The sequence below is a fragment of the Rhinolophus sinicus genome, linkage group LG03 (genome assembly GCF_036562045.2).
Source record: "Rhinolophus sinicus isolate RSC01 linkage group LG03, ASM3656204v1, whole genome shotgun sequence".
Lineage (NCBI taxonomy): Eukaryota > Metazoa > Chordata > Mammalia > Chiroptera > Rhinolophidae > Rhinolophus > Rhinolophus sinicus.
The window spans coordinates 151,608,567-151,629,138 of NC_133753.1; the positions used below are offsets into that span (position 1 = coordinate 151,608,567).

General features: G+C 36.0%; 2 protein-coding genes across 6 annotated transcripts in view; one reads left to right on the top strand and one right to left on the bottom strand.

Annotated features, from left to right (window-relative positions):
• The window catches only part of POLK (DNA polymerase kappa), a 63,896-nt gene extending 59,684 nt beyond the window's left edge, over positions 1-4,212 (bottom strand). For 2 of the 3 annotated variants that reach the window (XM_019728138.2, XM_019728136.2), the window contains exon 1: positions 4,090-4,204. The gene's annotated coding sequence lies outside the window, so the exon portion shown is untranslated. Of the gene's footprint in view, positions 1-4,089 lie in introns of all 3 variants that reach the window. The other variant, XM_019728137.2, reaches the window with a different exon arrangement.
• The window catches only part of CERT1 (ceramide transporter 1), a 95,813-nt gene continuing 79,378 nt past the window's right edge, over positions 4,138-20,572 (top strand). The window contains exons 1-3 of one of the 3 annotated variants that reach the window (XM_019728139.2): positions 4,138-4,232; positions 4,480-4,876; positions 10,787-10,921. In XM_019728139.2, the coding sequence (XP_019583698.2) occupies positions 4,153-4,232; positions 4,480-4,876; positions 10,787-10,921 (612 nt within the window). In that variant the 5' untranslated portion in view covers positions 4,138-4,152. Of the gene's footprint in view, positions 4,233-4,336; positions 4,877-10,786; positions 10,922-20,572 lie in introns of those variants that run through there. The other 2 variants (XM_074328817.1, XM_019728140.2) reach the window with 2 other exon arrangements.

Genomic DNA, 20,572 nt, shown 5'->3' on the forward strand with positions numbered 1-20,572 from the left:
CCTTAACTAATTTATATCACTTATAATTACCTTTTCTTCTATCATAAAAGTGACACATATACACATACACACATATACTCACACCTATATACATTTTGTCTTCATAAAAAAAACAACAGTATAAAAAGAAAATTCAAGTGGTCCATAATTTCACCACCTAATTAATTATTAAAGACATTAAAATAGAGTGAAAAAATATCAGCTGTGTTATTCACATGCCGTATTTTGTTATCTGTCCTCTAGTTTTAAGACTGTTGCTATTCACAGATTATTACCTCTGTTTCATAGTTTAGAATCTCTAAGATTCCAAAATCACATTTCTTATGTAAATCCCCAATTTTTAACTGGTTATATCTCAGTTTGGAACAATTAAATTCCCAGGTTAGCTAAAAAAGGACTATTTAACTCAAAATGCATCATCAACATAATAAATACTGTGGAAATATAGAACCTGTAACCTCTGTTAGGGACTAAAATTCATCACGAAGCCCTAACTTCCAATGCGACTGCATTTGGAGATAGCATCTATAAAGAGGCAATTAAGGTTAAATGAGGTCATAAAGGTGAGGCCCTAATCCAACAGGATGGGTGTCCTTATAAGAGGAGGGAGGGAACAGAGCCATCCAGTCTGTGGTACTCATATGTTGTTATGGCAGCCTGAGCTGACTCATAAAGGCTCTTTATAGGATCATCTTTAAAAATTACAGAATGATTTTAGTTTTAACTTGGGACATCCTGGCCAGCTCTAGCATCAAGTTCTAGCATCAAGAGTAAATATTCCCCTTCATTCCTCTACCTGCTGATCAGTAAAACTACAAACAGTCTCAGTTCCAACATCTCTGGGTTTTTGGCTGCTGTGTCTTGGCAGTGGGAGTGGAGGGCAAGGATGAAGGCTTGGGGATTGGTGTTTAGTGGTGATAAAAGGTGAGAGAATGAAGTGAGGTGGAAGAAGGGAGACAAAAGAGGAACTGAAGAACTCTAGTGGGATGAGAATGAACACAGGAATCAGGATATTTGGGCTCAAACTGCAACTATGCTCTTTGCTAGCTGTATGAATGACCTTTGGAAAGTTCTTTACTTTCTCTGTGGTTCATTTTCTTCATGTGAAATATTAGAAATAGAATAGAAATAATAAATTTTACATTGGGGTTAAATAAGACAGCATAGACGCAAGGGCAGGGTAAAAGAATGATGTTCAAAATCATTAGCTGAATTAAAAGTATAGTTGCTGTGATATACTTATCTACAGTTTATATTATTTATTTACACAATTATTCCCTCTTTTAGAAGTATTCAGAAGCAAAGAAAAGGGTATGATCTTCGAAATCATATAAATCTGTTCAAATCCTAACTCTGCCACCTAGAAACTATATGACACTGGGTACATTAGTTTCCCTGAGCTTCAGTTTCAAATTCTTTAACATGAAGCCAACAACATTCACTTTATATGGTTTGTAAGGAGTAAGACAGATCAGGTATATAAAGTGCCTGACCAAAGCTAAGACTTAATATTGTAAAGATGTCATTTTCTTCATAAATTAAGTGCATTCTCAATCCAAATCCCCATAGAATTTTCTATGCAATTTGACAAGCTGTTCTAAAATTCATTTGGAAGAGAAGATACACAAAAATACCCAAATAAAGACGAACATCAGGAGAATTTTGGTACTATATACATAGAAATTGTATAAAGTAAAATAATTAAATCAGTGTGGTATTAGCAAAGTAAGTATAGACAAATAGAACAACAAAAAAGAATGGAGTCCAGAAATAGACCTACATATATAGAGATTTTGCATATCACATAAACATAAGGGTAAGAATAGACTATTCACTAAAGTGTTGGACCAAGTCGCTGTCCTTAAAAAACAATTAAATTCCTACCTCATTCCATATACAAAAATAAATCCCAGGTGGATTCATGTTCTAAAAGTAAAAAACAAACATACAAACAAAAACTACCAAGTGAGAAAATATAGAACATTTGTAAGAGGGTTGGGGAAGGCTCTAAGTAAGACAGAAAACTCAGAAGCCATCACTCTCACTATAAAATAAAGAGAAAGCGCATGTATTTTATTCTTGTATTGCAGTTTCTTCCCATTAACAGTAATGAAGTGAATCCCAACCTCTAATGTGGTATTGTAATCAACACACAAAAATATTTGTAAAATTAAAAAACAATTTAAATAGTCTTACAAACTTAGAGGAAGATTGTGGCAAAAAATCTTTTTTTAAAAGGCAATTTCTCTCATATTAGTATTAAATACAATGAAACAATTTCCTACTGAGTAAGTGGACTCCTTAATGATCTAGGAGCTAGTAGTTGTGATCTAAGTGCGGGAGGTTACAGCCACACACAACTTAGAAATGTATAAAATACAACAGAAAGTTCAATTTAAAGATTAACATATACTATTCTCCCATTGTGAATTCTTCAACAATTCACAATCATTTGCTCAGGACTAATGACATTTTAACACCTACAGCTTAAAAATATCAGAAATAGGAAGTCGAACTACATGAGGTAATCGGGAGGCAAAGCAAAACTTAATTGCTATGGTATTCAACATTCTAAAGAAATAATTCAGTAATTCCATAAAGAGGAAAAAATGCACTATGTGGGTTTTTTCCTTTTTCTCTTTTGAATGACAACCTTGGGATTATGTTTCCATTAACATGTTGACAAAGTGTTTTCAAAAGCTTTATCTGAAGATTTTATTTATCTCAATGGCTTTCAATTAGCACTTGATTTCACAATGAAAAACAATTTTTTTTTATTAAATTTATTGGGGTGACAATTGTTAGTAAAATTACATAGATTTCAGGTGTACAATTCTGTATTACATCATCTATAAATCCCATTGTGTGTTCATCACCCAGAGTCAGTTCTCCTTCCATCACCATATATTCGATCCCCCTTACCCTCATCTCCCACCCCCCACCCCCCTTAAACAATTTGTAACCTATTTACAACAGATTCTGCATCTATAAGTGTCAATCTTGGAATGGAAGAGAGGTACTTCTCAGAGACACTTCCTATTATTCCTTTTTTTTCCTGAAGATCCCAGTGAGATCGCCTCTATCCCTATCAGACTTATTTCTGGCCACTGTGCCTTTTCCACCAAAGTCAAAATTTCACTCCTATCTCCTCGTCTCTGCAGTAAGTATTTTTTTTTTCTGTTTTAATAACGAATTTTACTGTTGGCAATTATTAAGAAATTGACAAGACTGTAAAAGCAACAAACGAGAGGAAAGACCTTAAGCTAAGCTACAAAGTTAAAGACCTAGAAGTCATCCTTATAATGTATGCAAAAAGACCAGACAAGATCTGTTAGATCTTCTATTGGTCTTTCCACTAATTCTGGTCTTAAAACAAAGCTAGCCTATTACCTAATCCCTTAGTATTCAACAAGACTACTACACTTTGGTCATTCTTAGAGAAAAAAGCTTATAACTTTTCTATCTTTCATAGAGAGGTAGGTCGGTAGAGATGGTTAACCTGGGTCTTAGGAAGACACTCATTTACAACTAAGGGAAAACTCCAGGCTATCATGTCACACTCTATTTTACTTTAAAAATTTCAAACGTGATTGAGTCTCTGACATCTTCAAAATTACTTCCACAAAAATAAAACTGGAACTTAACAACGCGAAGCGCTTGCTCTGATGAGAAGGAACTGAAAATTCTTCCTTCAAAAGAGGGAAACGTCGTGAAGTCTAATTTCTAATGAGCGAGATGAAAGCTCTTCAAAATTTGCAGAGGTACTTTGCGGAAAGAAACCCCCTTGTCACTAGAGAGGTCGCAACCCTCCGGCCCGGCGTTGAGACGAAAGCACCCAGTACTCCCCGCCCAGACAAGCAGCGGCAAGATGCTCCCGGGCTTTCGGGAAGCCGCCATGGAAGGCAGGCCCGGCATCCTCAGCGGAGAGCTACCTCAGGTCCGTCCGCGCAAGCCGGGCGGTTCGTCACAAACACTCTAGGCAGAGAGAGAAGCGCGGCCGAGGGAACCGGTCACGCAACTGTCAAGCGAAGCCCACCCATCGCTTGATTGTCCCCAAGGCGACAAGCCTTCCCGGCGCGAAACACTCACCAGTTGCTTCAGGATCGCGACTACAACTCCCAGGAGACCACGCGGAGCCGCGTCCTTCCCAGAATGCAGGACAGCAGCGTCCCCACTACTCCTGTCTCCGCTCCTCCTACTTCTCTACCCTGCGTCACCCGGGAGGGCCGAAGGTAGGGCGCGGGAGGGACCCCAAGCCTTCGGCGTGCTGCGTCAGACGTTGGCGGGGGGGGACGGGGCGGGGACCTGGGGGAGAATGGGAAGACGTAGAGGAGGGCAGAGGGGAGGGGAGGGTAAATAGTGGGCCAGGCAGGAAGATGGCGGCGGTAGCGGAGGTGTGAGTGGACCCGGGTCTCTGCAGCTGGATTTTCTCTTCCCTTTTTCCTCCCCCTTCCTTTTCTGTTTGAGATTGGCATCAAGGGGGGTGAGTTCGGGTGGCGGCGCCAGTCGCAGCGCAGGAGTCACGGCAACGGCGGCGGCTGACGGAAGGAAGGGCAGGCTTATTTCGCCGCTTGTCTTAATTCCCGGGTCCGCTCGGTGTCAGGCGCGGCGGCGGCGGCGGCGAGTTGGGTGGACTTCGTCCCTTTTCCAGCACCCCCCGGTGCCGGAGCGCGCACTCTTCCCTTTGCTATCCTCCGACGTTTCACTCCGGGGACTGGACGCCTCCTCCGGCGCAGCTCAGGGAGCGGGGGCCGGTCTCCTGCTCGTCTGTCGCGCCCCCATGTCGGATAACCAGAGCTGGAACTCGTCGGGCTCGGAGGAGGATCCGGAGACGGAGTCTGGGCCGCCTGTGGAGCGCTGCGGGGTCCTTAGCAAGGTGAGCAACCCGCGGGGCCAAAGGCCCCCTGCCCAGACTCACCTGCCGCGAGGCGAACCGCTGAGGGCATGGGGTGGGGCTGGGCGGGAGGCACGGACTGTCCCGGGCGGGGGCTGCGGAATGTGCCGGGGTGCGTTGCTGAGTTCTGCCGCAGGAGTGCCGGGGCCACGGGTTGGAATAGGGAAAGGGGGTAAAGTGAACTGACCTCTTTGCCTGCCCTCGGGGGGTCGGCATCCGCTGAGGACCGGGGAAACGTGTTCCAACCCCAGATCCAGTTTGGGAGCGCGATGCGCACCATGACTTGGAACTGAGGGCGGCAGCTGTCCCGGGCATAAGAATCCAGGTTGGGCAACAGCGGTATTCGAAAAACTGGGTATGGGAACGATGTAAATCGATCCTCTCAAACGAGGTTAGTCCGGGTATGCCGAGCAGAATAGGGTTGGGGGATTCTGGGGACGCGGCTGTTTAGACAGCAGCCGGAGCAAGGAGACTTGGTGCTGAAATCTGAGGGGGTGAACTATGCCAGCCAGGTTAGATGTAGGGAGAGATCTCAATGAGATCGTTTGTACTTTTCCCCTCACCCTTTACCCCCGTTCAGAAAAGAGCTATTGAATTGGCATGTGATAGGTACAAAATTGTATTCATAGTAACTTGGAGCATGTCAGAATGGAGACTAACCTGTAGTTCAGAAAGAAGAACAATATTTAATAATAAAATATTCTCGCAGTCAGAGGGCCAGAGTAAGGAAATGACGTTACCTTTCCTGTATTTTATAAAACCCCTTTTTCAAAATGTTAGTAAAGCAGTCATTTGTAGGACTCTTAGGCTAATTAGTTAAAATGGATGAGGCCCTTTTCAAGAGGGAAGATGGGTGATCTTTTGCTGGTACATGGGGGTTTGGCGGTTTTGTTTGTGTTTGTTTTTTTTTCTTTATAGTGTTGCTATGAGAAGATGCATATTGCCTTTTTTTTTTTCCCCACTTCTTTCTCCCTTGCTGTTAAACTTTTAGAAATGGATGGAGCTAGCAATTAACCTGGAGAAGGGGGAGCTGGGGCCAGCCTCTCAACAAGCTGGTCATGAGATACTAGGTCATGTGCAGCTCCTGGCTATTAAGAAATCACCCTGCTTCCAGTATACATACTTGGCTTAAGCATTTGGACATCTTGGAATTGTTTCATGTTAGGTTTTTATATTGTCTTCAAAAGGCTGATGAGAACGGGCCTAAGAAGGGCATGAGTATGTCAGAACTAAGGCTTATAAGTGTTAACCCTTATTTACATAGTAGAAAAATTACAGTGTGTTAATACTGTGATCATTATTGGAATTTCACTGAAAGGTTTTCAGTGAACGGAAGCTCTCTAGGCTTTCTTTAAATGTATCTTGTAATTTAGGAATCTGTATTGAACACATTGTGTTATATACATTTTCACGTGGAATTGTTATGAAATGGGTTCTTTATTTTTCAGTGGTTCTGGTAGTTTCATCACTTTTCTCATTAGATGAGAAGCAGACTTTCAGATTTAGTACTGTGGTAGTGTTATTTTACAAAACAGGCTGTGCTTTTGATCTGTTGACACTTTTTGGGGATTGTTGTAACTGGCGGAAAGAGTCACTAGTGCTCTGAGTATTCACCTTATGCAGAGCAGTGTAGTTGGTATACTCTACGGAAATGTGGAATAAATGGGAGAATATCTCTTTGATATTTAAATGCATAGAAATGTAGTATTTGACCACTTCTGTGGTAGTTAAGTAACTTCAGTTTTGTTGCATGCTTAGATCAACAGGAATATAGGTTTTGGTATTATTCTTATTATTTCCCTGAAATAAAACAATTTATGGTTATATGTAATGTTTTCTGGAAACTTTTTAATCAAGAGTATTTTATATTTAATACATGTTTTAAAATTTAAAGTAATACATATTTTGAGCCCTTTGTATTCATTTGGTAACTTAAGCACAAGTTAGAACCCAGCATCTTTTTTTTCCTTCTGTTGAGTAATCTAGGTAAGTCCCACTACCAATTTGATTTGTTTCTTAAACCAGTCCAAAGTTGTTTATTTTTTCCTATATGGTAATCTAAAATACATGAAAATACTTATGAAACATCTTTTCTATGGAATTTATTCTTAAGCACATAGGGTCCAGGAACACTGGATAGACAATAATTCTAGTTTACTCTAACAAATATCAGGATTAAACATGGTTGCGAAAAGCTTCATGCCTTAGTAGGACTTGAGAGCAACTAAAGCCTGAGTAAAATAAATCGCATCCAGCTTCTTCTGAATTCTCATCCTTTGAGGTTTGCCATATCTTTTATTTCTCCACACACCTAACTGTTGGCTAAAATTCTGTCCATCTTTAGGGTCCAACTCAAGTACTGTTCTTCCCATGAAGCCTTTTCTTATTTCACCAACCATTCCAGATCTCCTTCCCTGAATTCCCATAGCATTTTATTTGTAACTTCTCATTCTTATTTTAAAAGGTAGGTGTTTTTGTTTTTTTTTCCCCTTTTAAAAATGTAGCTTGCTGAACGTTGGGAGCAGAAATCTTGGGTTCTCTTGCAGTGTCTAGCATATTGCCTTGTCTCTCTTTGTTAAGTGGGAAGAATGAAGGAACTTACAAGGATAGAGAAAGGCAAAAATCTGCCTTCTAAGTCTGATACTAGTTTAACATTTACTGAGTAATGTGTGCTGAAACTTACATAATTTATTGGGTCCTGTGTAAGAAAATAATATAAAATTGTGGATGCAGATTGCTGGGGCCTCTTCTGTCACTTTGGAAGGAGTCTGTCTATTCTAGTAAGCTGCTCAGCTGAAGGTTAAGCTTCATTAGCTAGGTGGAACTCTGCCTCCAACTTAGAAAGTACTATGTGCCTGGCAGTGTTCTAAGTCTGTTCTTACTTAATCTTAACAAGTCTGAGGTAGAGTTTAACAGAGAAACAGGGTAAGTAACTTGACTATAGTCCCACAGTTACTAGCCTTCTGAGGGGCAATAATTGAAAGTGAGGTAGGAATGAGGTATGCCAGTGTAAACAATTTATAGGCAATGGGGAGTTGTTCATGTAAGTTTTGGAGCTGAAGTTTCAGTGAGATTAATATGTAAGATAAGTAAGCAAACATGCTTACTAAATAAATAAGATAATGTAAATTATGAAATAAAAAGCAGAAGATACTAGAGGTGAGATTATCGACCCTTCTCAGAAATCCAGGAACCTGATAATTTGATTGGATTAATTGAAAATAGGGAGGGGAGATAAATGTAAAGGTTTAATATGAAGGAAAGAGGAATAGGAGCTGGTGATGGGCTATAAAGATTGAGAAGGAACCATCAGTTATTGAGTATCTCCTATGAATATAGTAGGCATCTTCATGATTTTATTCAGCCATTCAAATGACCGGCAAAGGAACTGAAGCTCACAAAAGTTAAATAGCCTGTCAAAACTCCTCACACAACTAGTAAAGCAGTTGAGTCTCTGATTTTGTATTCCCTACGCTGTTCATACAATACACAAAGCCTTAGCCAGGTTTGTGTCTGAATGACTGCAGAAGTCAAGGAAATAGTCTTCAACTAATAGTCCAGAAGTCTAGGAAATGGGAACTTAGGGAGGAAGTGCACCTGACAGAAGAAGGTAAATTCAATTTTGTTTGTAAGCATCATTATTTCAAGTTGGAGTCTAAGTGGTGGTAAGTTGCAGGGAGTTAGAAATAAGGAAATGGTGATTATGGAGTCCGTCAGAAAGAATGAGTTAAATTGCCAGCAGGATGAGCTCTCAGGGAGGGGGTCGTAAAGATGGGGCTTAGAAGATTTAAGACCTGAACCATCTCAAATATGCTGAATTAGGGAATAGGAAAGTAAAGATTTCTCAGTGGGTAAAGAGCCTGAGCCAGTGCACTATGTGTGTTTTTAACAATCCATTTTGAATTAGTTTTTGGCAGATAGTTTTGGAATTGTCTATACTTACAACCTCTAGAGCATAAAAATATGCAAAATCAAGAATTCCATAGAGGATGGATTTCTGCTGTTGCAAGTTTATTGATTGTGATCTTCAGTGTGCAGCAAGACTTCAGCAACACAGAAACCGTTTATATGAACTAGAAACAGATAATCCAAGTATGTTTTTGAAAACCAGTTTTATATTTGTACTATTACTTTGGGGTTTGAAAAATGGATCTCAGTGAAACTTGGAAAATAACTATTTTAAATACGAAATACTGAGTTCTGTGAGGAAAAAAGGAAGTTGACGTAGAGTTACTAAAGATTAATGATCTAGTATTTTTACTTTGATGTAGTTACGAACATCAGAAATCTTCGTATAGGAATAATTTAACAGCAGAAGTACAGTTTTGGCCATGATAGGCTTCATACTTCTTTTGATTTAGGTTTCATGCATTACTTGTAGGAGAATGAGCGCCTATAACCAAACTTAACATTTCTATTGAATATGTTAATTATGCCAGGGACCAAAACAATTTAAGTGTCGTGAAGATGGTGAGGAGGGGAGGATGAAAGCACAAAGAACAAAGAATAATTTTTTTAATTAATTTTTTATTGAGGTAACATTAGTTTATAACATAAATTACAGGTGTACAACATTATAATTCAGTACCTGCATACTCTAGTGCATGCTCACCATTAAAAGTATAAATAAATTCTGTCCGTTACCATATATTTGGATCCCCTTGACCCATTTCTCTCTCCCTGCGCCTTCCTTCCCCTCTGGTAACCATCATTCTGAAATCTATATCTATGAGTTTGTTTTTGTTTGGTTTTGTTAGTTCATTTGTTACTTTTTTGTTTTATATTACACATATTAGTGAATCATGATTTTGTCTTTTTCTGTCTGACTTACTTCACTTAGCATAATACACTCAAGATCCATCCATGTGGTTGCAAACAGCAAGATTTCATTTTTCATAGCTGGGTAGTATTCGTGTGTGTGTGTGTGTGTGTGTGTGTGTGTGTGTGTGTGTGTATACACCACATCTTTATCTATTCATCCATCAGTGGATACTCAGGTTGTTTCGATATGTTAGCTATGCAAATAATACTGCAATGAACATATGGGTACATATGTCTTTTCAAATTAATGTTAATTATATTCTTCAGATAAATACCCAGAAAAGGAATTGCAGGATCATGTGGTAATTCCATTCTTAATTTTTTCAGGAGCCTCCATACTGTTTTCCATAATGGTTGTACCAATTTACATTCCCACCAGCAGTGTATGAGGGTTCCCTTTCTCCACAAACTTTACAGCACTTGTTATTTCTTGTCTTTTTGATAATAGCCATTCTAACAGGTGTGAGGTAGCATCTCATTGTGGTTTTGATTTGCATTTCCCTTACAATTAATGATGTAGACATCTTTTCATGTGTCTGTTGGTCATCTGTATGTCTTCCTTGGAAAAATGTTCAGATCCTCTGCCCATTTTTTAATCGGGTTGTTTTTGGTATTGAGTTTTAGGAGTTCTTTATATATTTTTGATATTAACCTCTTATTGAAAGTATCATTTGCAAATACCTTTTACCATTTGGTGGGTTGTCTTTTTGTTTTGTTGATTTCCTTTGCTATGCAGAAAGAAAGAATTTTTTAACTGAAATCTACTTCTGTTGTACTCCTCAAATGTTAGAAGAAAATTTTATATTTTATTTATATCTATTTATATTTATTATATGTATTTTATTTGTATATGTAAATTTATATATATATAATACTGCAAGAATTACTGAAAATCATACAATCTAGAAAACATCAACTTTCCCCTTTTAATAGTCATTTTTACTGTTTATAATTACATTTGAACTTTTCACATTTTGCTTTTAAAGTTAGATTCATTGCTATTTCAGAAAATTTGGATTTCTAAAATACTGACTTTTTGTTGTTTGTTTTCTTCTCCCCTTTTTCCCCCAGTGGACAAACTACATTCATGGGTGGCAGGACCGTTGGGTAGTTTTGAAAAATAATACTCTGAGTTACTATAAATCTGAAGATGAGACAGAGTATGGCTGCAGAGGATCCATCTGTCTTAGCAAGGCTGTCATCACGGTAAGTTTTGTTCTAATTCAACAAATAATAAATAAGTAAATACATAAATAAGCATCAACTACACACTGGGAACTGTTCTAAGTGCTTGGCATATATCTGTGAACAAAACAGATAAATATTATTGCCCTTGTGGAGCATACAGTCTAATACTTTTCTTCCATAAAGTTATTTTAGAGTGTTTATTACTGCATACTGTTAATAATGACATGTAATTATCTACTTGGTATAGCAAGCCCTTAAACAAGGCCTTCAGAAAGAAAGATGTTGGAAGGCTTCATATCTATTGAGATTGGGACAGTTACTTGGAAGGTTATTGAAAACATTAAAGCGGGAAAATTAAAAAAAAGCATGTTAACATTTTAAAATTCTGACTTAAAATATGTAAACCTATGTTTACTTGCCAACAACTTTTTGATGTAGAGCGAACACTATTTCTTTGAATATAAAGTTGAGAGAAGTTGTTCTTGTGTAAACTATATCCATAATGCATGATTTGCAATTTCCAGTTTTGATTTCTCTGCAGGGGAATAAAAGCTTAAAGATACTTTTGAAAAACCCTAAATATAGAGTCTTTCTGGCTCTTCATGATTTTTCCTATTATTTTACAGATGTCTCACCTTTATCTAATGTAATACCTTTTGAAAAAGTGACTCACCTTTATTGAGTAATCAACTTAGTTTACGTAGAAACAAATCTCTATTTGCACTTGTATTCCATACACTTACATAATATTTAATTAAATTATGTAAGGAGTACAACACATAAACTGGCATAAACAGGTTTGGAAACAACCAACATATAACGCAACTAGTGAGATCAGAAGTGCCAGAATATACTAAAAATAGTATACTAGTTGAGAGTGGTCAGAATATCATTGCATATTTAATAAAGGGGTAAAAAAGTGTTAGTTAAGGCAGGTCAGTTAAATGGAGGTCAATTAAGGTAGCTAATGTAGTTAAAAATCTTAACAATGGGGATATTAAAACTTAATCATAGATTTTTACTGATACATTCAAATAGAATTCACATTATGACAGAATTTATATTGCTTATAAAAGTGAAAAGTACTTCGGATCTGTGTTGATATCTATATCTGACTTACATATGTTTATGTTACACATTTAAAAAAAACCTTACATTATTTTACTATAATTTTTCATACATTCTGCCACTTTTGGACATTCATAGTTTGAAAACAAAAGCTTAGTTGAATATTGAGATGGAAAAACTTAATGGAGGAATTGTTTGGAAGTGTTAAGAATGAAAATAACTACTTTCCATTCTTAGGGACAATTTTAAAAAAATATGTTGAACATAAAGGCTCAATATTTATTTTGATTGGTACGTGGTAGATTATAGTGTATTTTGAAATTGTATATAGTTTAGTATTTGGGGTATTTTTGCTTAAGATGGAATGTTACTTATACTAGAGGGTAGAATATTGGGTAGCAATGTACTTTCTTGAAGTGTCTTTCCTACGTTCTTCCCCTCCTTTTGCATATTGACATATGTTTGTTAATTTCAATGGTTGACTCTTTGAAAATAATATGTTAGTGGCTGGTGTGAAAATAGGAAGGAATGAAATGTTATCTTTTTTGTTTACTTAGGGTACTATGCTAGTTTATGTGTAGAGTTAAATATAGTTATTCTGTCTTGAATTATGGTTGATTGTAATAGTGCATGGCTTATTTGAGCAAAAGAAAAAATTTTAATAATCATTCACATTGTGTCTTCTCAGGAAAAAATGTGTTCTTTGTAGAGTTTGTTGTTGTTATACCTGTATTTGTATGCAGAATTTTCACTGTGGTACATGGTCAAAGAAATAGGTAGGAAAGTGAAACAACTTGAATACTCTGAAAGGAGAGATTAGGAAGAGACCTCATGGAAGTGTTCACTAGACTAAGTAGCAGTAGAGAAGGTAAAAAGATAAGTGAGGCAGCAGAATCTGAGTGGTCGTCTTAGATATAGTGGAACAGGTGGTAATGAGAAACACTAGCATTTATATTCCTGAATTCCTTCAGCTTTCAATCTGTTCCTTGCTTACAGATCATTGTTATATATTCCAAGCAAATTACTAAATATAACTGAATTTAGTGAGCTTATCAGAATGAAGTTTACAAATAGAATACTGTGTTTTCCCGAAAATAAGACCTAGCCAGACAATCAGCTCTAATGCATCTTTTGGAGAAAAAATTAATATAAGACCCGGTCTTATTTTGCTATAAGACCGGGTCTAATATATAATATATATAATAAATATAATTAATATAATGTCATATAATACTGGGTCTTATATATGATAGAAGACCAGATCTTATATTAATTTTTGCTCCAAAAGACGCATTAATGCTGATTGTCCAGATAGATCTTATTTTCAGGGAAAAATGGTATGTACTTGAGTTAAATTTTTAAAATGTGATACTGATCTTCTTTGTTAAGTGGGCATCTTTTGCTTTTCTTAAATATGGGCCATTATATATGTCACTTCATCTCCGAAGACAAAGAATAAATATCAATGTTGAATTTGCTCACATGACACTTATGAAATTGATAGTTTTCATATATGCAGAAATCAGGACTTGAAGAGTTGTGATTTTACTATAACCATTCATTAACATATATTAGTGTCTGAGCCCATCTTTTCTGATACAACCTAAATTCATTGTTAGGTCACTCTTATTTTAGTTTAATAATTGAATCATTCTTAATTTATTCAAATAATGTTCTTTGGCTATGCAGTAATAAATTGGGTGAAATACTTTCAAAGAACAAAGTATTCTGCAAGAATTTATTTGTTACCTGGAAATTCTTAATATGAAGAGTTGGAAGTGAGTGAGTGAGAAGAAAAACAGTACTCCTTCACTTTGTGAAAAATGAACCATCTGTATGGAGAATAAATGTTTGTAGAAAGAGAGTTGAATGTCTCAATTATTATAGTTTAATAGTTATTTGCTTAAGACCCAGTCCCTGCTTCAAAACTTGCCATATACCATGTTTCTTTGAAAATAAGACCTAGCCAGACCATCAGTTCTAATGAAGTATTTAAGCTCTTCTTTTTTGGGGGGGAGGTACGGGGAGACATTTAGATAATGTCTTGTTTCACTGCAAACATTGTTGGAACAAAATTTTCTGTATAGTTATTGTCAATGCTCTTTCAAAAGAATACCACTTTTCACTCCTAACAGTAGTGTATGAGTGTTTCTATTTCTCCATACCCTCAAATATTTGAAGACACTGGATTTTGGCAAATGTTAAAGTATTTGTCTAACTGCTAGATAAAAATGGTATCTTATTTTAAATTGCATTTTTTATTCATGAGGTTGAGTAACTTCATATGTTCATAACCCATTTACATTTTTTTCCTCTTCCAATTGCTTGTTCATCTCTTTGCACATTTCTTTCCTTATTGATTTGTAAAACCTCTCTATATCATGATAATCAGCCTATTGTCATATTTATTGCAAATATTTCCCCACGTTGTCATTTCTCTATTTCTTCTTGTGTTATAGTCTTTCTAAGCCTTACAGAAATTTAAAATTTTTATATACCCTTGTTGATCTTTTTCTTTATGCTGTCTGTATTTAGTTGTGTTTATATAGGTGTTTCCTGTCAAAGACTATTACTCTAAATAAATGTAGCTATATTTTCAACTATGATTTACATTTGAATTTTGATTCCTGTGGGAGTTAACTTTAGTGTAAGGAGTGATCTGGGGATTTAGCTTTTTATTTTTTTTTCCAAATGACTAACCGTGTATTCTAATACTATTAATTGAATAACTCACCTTTTCTCTCTTGGTTTGAAATGTCACCTTTATTATATTTTATGTTTATTGAGGTTGTTTCTTGACTCCTCTTCTCTTCAATTGGTTTGTCTATTCCTTCTTTTTGTACCATGTTTAAAATTGTATTGCTAATAGTTCGTCAACCAATTCCTTAAACTGCTAAAGATCCCTTTGTGTAGATTAAAGAAGTAGTTTATTTGCAGTTACTGAGATTAGAAATGTTTTAGAAATTAGGTAGATAGAGATTTTTTTGTTTAATGGAAATAAATAATAATGCCTTTAGAAATGGTATGCATAAATTCTGTATTCCCAAATCTCACCTTAGGTATCTGACTTTGTATACCAAATATTTTGTATAACTTCTTTATTTACCAAATGCGTGGAATTCCTATAATTCTTAACATAGGTTGGTTATAGAGAAATTTATTCACCAATTTCATGTTTTAATATTTTCAGAAGGAAAACAAAGGCAGTAAAAATCTGTATTGTTTTATTTTTTTAAAAAATCAAAGCCAAATAGCTTTAGGTAACTAAGGGTTGGAAGAGAAGTAGTTGGAAGACCCTGGCAAATTTAAAGAAGCCAAAAGAGATGTAAAAGCAAGGGAAGGAAGTGTTCAAAATTGAAGAGAACCATAAAAATAAATAAAAATTTTTTAAAGTGCCAAATTAAGAGTAGTCAGATCTAAAAAGTTTTTGAGTGTGGAATTGTAAAATAAAATGTTATGATATAGAATGATGTTCATCAAATCGGATATCACCAAAGATGAGTATTGCCATGAATAATTTTTATATAAACAACTCCAGATTAATAAGAAATCCAAGAGTTGGCCTTTTATCAAGTATGCAGTTTTGCTGTATTGAACTATATTAGTAAGGAAGGAAGAGAGGAAGGCATATGCCACATGTAAAAGCACTAGATAAGATACAAGTTGATAATTCTCATTTGAGGAGCATTTGCCAGTGAATTTCTAAAGAAATTAGAATCTTACACTAGTAAGATTAATGCCTTGAGAAACTAGTATCTGTTTAGCAGTTCATTTGAAAATACTGTCTTCCATCCTTAGGTAACTTGAATGTAACTCTAATAATGTAACTTGAGTAATTTGAATATAGTAGGAAGTATTTAAAATATTTGCTAAGAAGTTTTGGAAGAAGGAAAATATCAAAAGGATACCTGTTAAAGTGTAGGACCTAGAATGTTGAAATAACTTACTCCAAATTATATCATTACAAAATGTGTTAGTTTGCTAGTGTTACAATTTAACAAAGTACCTCAAACTGGGTGGTTTAAAGAACTGGGTGGTTTAAAGCCAGGAAATTTATTGTCCACAATTCTGGAGCATAGCAGTCCAGATTAAGGTTTTGTCAGGGTTGGTTCCTTCTGTTGCTTTTGGTGATTTGCTCCCAATCTTTGGTGTTCTTTGGCTTATAGATAGATGTATTACTCCAGTCTCTGCGTTCGTGTTCATGTAGCCTTCTCCCTGTGTATGTATCTGTGTTCCAACTTTCCCCTTTTTATAAGGACACCAGTCATATTGGATTAGGGGCCTGTTCTACTCCAGTGTGACCGCCTCATCCTAATTAATTACATCTCCAGTTACCCTATTTCCAAATAAAATCACAGTCTAAGGTACACAGACTTAGGGCTTGAGCATGTAAATTAGGGAGCACACAATTAAACCTGTAACACAAAGCATCAGAGTTAAGACTAGAACCCAAGTCTCCTAATTCCCATCTGGTGTTAATCACATGTCACTGAGCATAGGAAAAATGTGTATAGATGCATTTTATTTTATGTTAAGACTTGTAGGAACAGAACTGTTAAATATTTATAAAGCAACTCTTTAAAATTTGTGATATATTATTAACGTCTTGTGTTAAATCTGTAATAAATATGGTCTGTATTTTAGCGTTCAAATTTCCTTAAAACAAGGAATATACATAATTTTTTAGATTTGCCTGCTTGAAATAGTAAGAGGCTTGTTTTCATAGTTTTTCTGAATGTCTTTTAAGCTTCACCTACACCAGTTTTTATTTAGTGTTTTTATTTAGCATTTTAGCTTAATATCCAAAGTGCTTAAAATATTATTCAGGGGTTCTGAAGTCATACCTACTGTGGTTCCCTGAAAATAGAACTGGGTCTTATATTAATTTTTTGCTCCAAAAGATGCATTGGGGCTTATGTTCAGGGGATGTCATCCTGAAAAATCATATTAGGGTTTATTTTCCAGTTAAGTCTTATTTTCGGGGAAACACAGTAAGTTTAGATCTTAGCTCTGCTTCTTATGACCAGAGGTACCTTTGTGAAGATTACTAAATTTTTCTGAGCTTCACCTTCCTTAACTGGTTAAAGGTGGGGTGATACTTAGGCATGGGATGATTATGTGTATTGAATGAAATAACGTAAAAGCACTTGCAGAGTTCTTGGTACACAGTAGGCACTCAAATTTCTTTATTTTGTGAAATGTATGTATTAGAAATAAAGCCTACAATTTTAAGAAAAGAAAGAGGAGGAGAAGCTGGCAAAGCCTTTTATTATAGGACGCAAAGACACAGGTGACTTTTTAGAGCCAGGGTATGTGGCATGTCATATTTGAACAGATTCTCATGCATTTCCTATAAGCGTGTTCCATCTACCAGGTGGTTTATTTCAGAGAGTGTGTGTGTGTGTGTGTGTGTGTGTGTATGTATGTATAAGCAATTTACTTTTTATGTGCTTACTGCATGTTCCTGACAGATTGTTTTTACCTTGTTCCTCTGTCTGTTGGTGTTTTGTTTTTTTTAATGGCATGTTGTACCTTTTTAAAAATCAGATTTATTGAGGTATAATTTATATCAGTAAAATTCACCTTTTTTAAGTGTACAGTTAATAGTTTTCACAAATGTATATACATTCATGTAATCACTACAACAATCAGGATATAGACAATTTCCATCACCCCAGAAAGTTCTCTTACCCTTTTGTAGTTACCCCTCCCCCAGCCCAACCTCTGGCAACTACTGTTATTGTAGTTTTGCCTTTTCCAGAATGTTATATAAATGGAATCATACAGTATGTAGCACTTTGTGTCTGGATTTTCAGTTAGCATAATGCTTTTGAGTAATTCATGTTGCTTGTATCTCCAACTTGTTCCTTTTTATTACTGAGTACTATTCCACTGTACCATAGTTTATCCATTCACCACTTAATGGATATGTATTTGTTTCTAATTTTGGGCTACCATAAGTAAGACTGCTATAAACATTCGCATGTAGGGTTTGAGTAAATAGACTTTTTTTCTTTTGAGTAGATACCTAGGAATGGGATTCCTGGGTCATATGGTAAATGTAAGTTTAACTTTGTAAGAAATTGCCAAACTGTTTTCCAAAGTGGCAGTACCATTTTATATTCCCTACCAACAATGTTTGAGAATTCCAGTTGCTCAACATTTTTGTCAGCACTTGCTTTTTTTTCTTTATCTTAACCATTCTAGCATGTATACAGTGATAACTCATTGTTTCAATTTGCATTTTCCTATTAACTTATGATGTTAAACATCTTTTAATCTGCTTGTTATTTGTATCTCTTTGGTGATATGTCCAAATCTTTTGTTTCTGTTTGTCTTCTTAATATTGCGTTATTAACGTTCTTTCTATATTCCAGATACCATAATTTTTATCAAACTTATGTATTTTATCATCAGACATGTGTTTGGCAAATATTTTCTCTCAGCCCAGCAGATTGATTGATTTTTGTCTATAAAAATCATAATCAGAAAATTGTATCTGAATGCATAGTTTACTGGGCTAGTTTAAGGGCTCTTAGGAGCCCTTAAATGCTGTTAATTTCCTAGTGTAATTTACAAAGATACCAACACTATTACTAGTTTTTTTCCTAGGTTATTTGTAGAGGCAACGTTTCTCACAATTTTTTAAAACTTTAGTTTGCGTTTACAGTGGCATACTGTTGTTTAATTAGAGTAACAAAGCCTTAGACTTTAAATTACCTCCTAACAACTCATCATGTGGTGAATTCACCAGGGAAGTTTGCACTGATGTTGAGTTTCTGCATTGGAGTGAGTGCTATGTAGGTTTGACCTCTTCACTAAAGGAAGAAAACCATGGCTGATAGAGAATGAGACATTTCTATTGGTCCCCAGGTTAGAGACTATATGTTATCCAACAAGTATTTCTTTTAAAAATGTACTGTTCTACTAGTGAGGATACATCATTTTTAAAAGACCACTTACAAATTTACTATAAGGAACTAAGAGACTAAGAAACCATGACCAGTTGAAGCTCATCCAAAAATTAAGGAGATCTCTAAAGTGATAATGTATTGAGGGCTGGAGACAGGGTTGGGTAATGATTCCTGGAAACTTACATGTAAAGCATAAAGTGAGTTGTCTCCTGTTGTGAAAGACTTCAAGTGATTTCATTTGGCTTTTTCAACATTAGGAAATTAATTCGGGTAAAGGTGATTCTACTTTATCTCCTTCCCCACAAAAAAAAAGTAGTAAAGGGGTTAAAATTTTTTTAACCCAAAAGGTGAGAAATGCTATCCAATAGAAGATAGCATTTTAGAAGCTGGAAAACATACGGACAGGGGCTAAGTGAGTTACTACATCTGAGAAACTCAAATCCTAAGCAATCAGTTGGGAAAGCTTAGAACAAGATTTACATCTCAATCACATAGTACTGTAACAGTACCAGATACCTCTTGAAATAAGAATTTTGGGGTGGAAGTTATTCAAAGTGAGGATACATTGAATATCAGTTTAAGAAGCAGTCAGATCCCCAGATTTTTTTCCTTCACTCTTTCTGGGCAGTTGGTTGATTGCCCAATCCCTCACCTGACAAAAGATCAGAGGTTTATAGAGAAGATAAAGTAATGGTCTCTGGGCTAAAGAGTAGGGGAATAGGCACTAGAAACAATTGAAAGCCGGGAATCATACTGAAGAAAGGGGAATTAAGGGAGGTATGCAAACTGGATACTGAGCTCTCACTTCACCCCATCCCATCCCAAGAGTTGTAATGTTTGAACAACAGCAGCACCAGGAAGAGAGAACAGAGAAAGAAGGAATCATCAGTGAAAGAATACAAGAAAAATTTATAGAAATAGTGGACATGAGTTTTCACATTGGAAAGCCAACGAAGGCCCAGCATGATAGTTGAAAAAAGACTCATATTAAAGACACATCTTTGTGGCGAGTCAGACAACTGAGAAGGAAGAAGATCCTGGCTGCTTCCAGAGGGGGAAAAAAAACGGATCACAATAAAGCATAAAGATTCAAAATGACTGTGGACTTCTCAAGAGCAATACTGGAGGGTAAAATGCAATGGGGCCATGCCTTCATTTTTCTGAAGAAGAATTATTTTCAACACTGAATTCTGTATCCAGCCAAACAACTAAGCAAATACAAAGTCAGGTGAAAGCATTTTAAAATACAAAGGTCTCAAAAAAGTTACTCCTTCTGGTTTTTTAAAAGATCTTATTTTAATGATACAACTCAGATATCTACAGATGAAATTATGTTTTGAATTTGCTTCAAAATAATCCACTTGAGAGGAGATGTATTGGCAGAAGTGGAGGGTGCAGGGAGGAGTATAGTTAAAACAAGAGTGACCATGAGTTAATGACTAACTGTTGAAGCTAAATAGTGGTATGTGGCGTTCGTTATCTTATTTTTTATTTTTGCATATATTTGAAAATTCCCATAATAAAAAGTGAAATACACAAACATTCAACAAACCTTTCTTGAAAACGTGCCACATGAAAACAAGGAAGTATTAAAATAAGAAAGAGGAAGACATGGCAGAGGACTTTGTTCTCAAACTATGATCTCCAGGCCAGTAGCTTCAGCTGTGAACTTGTTAGAAATGAAAAT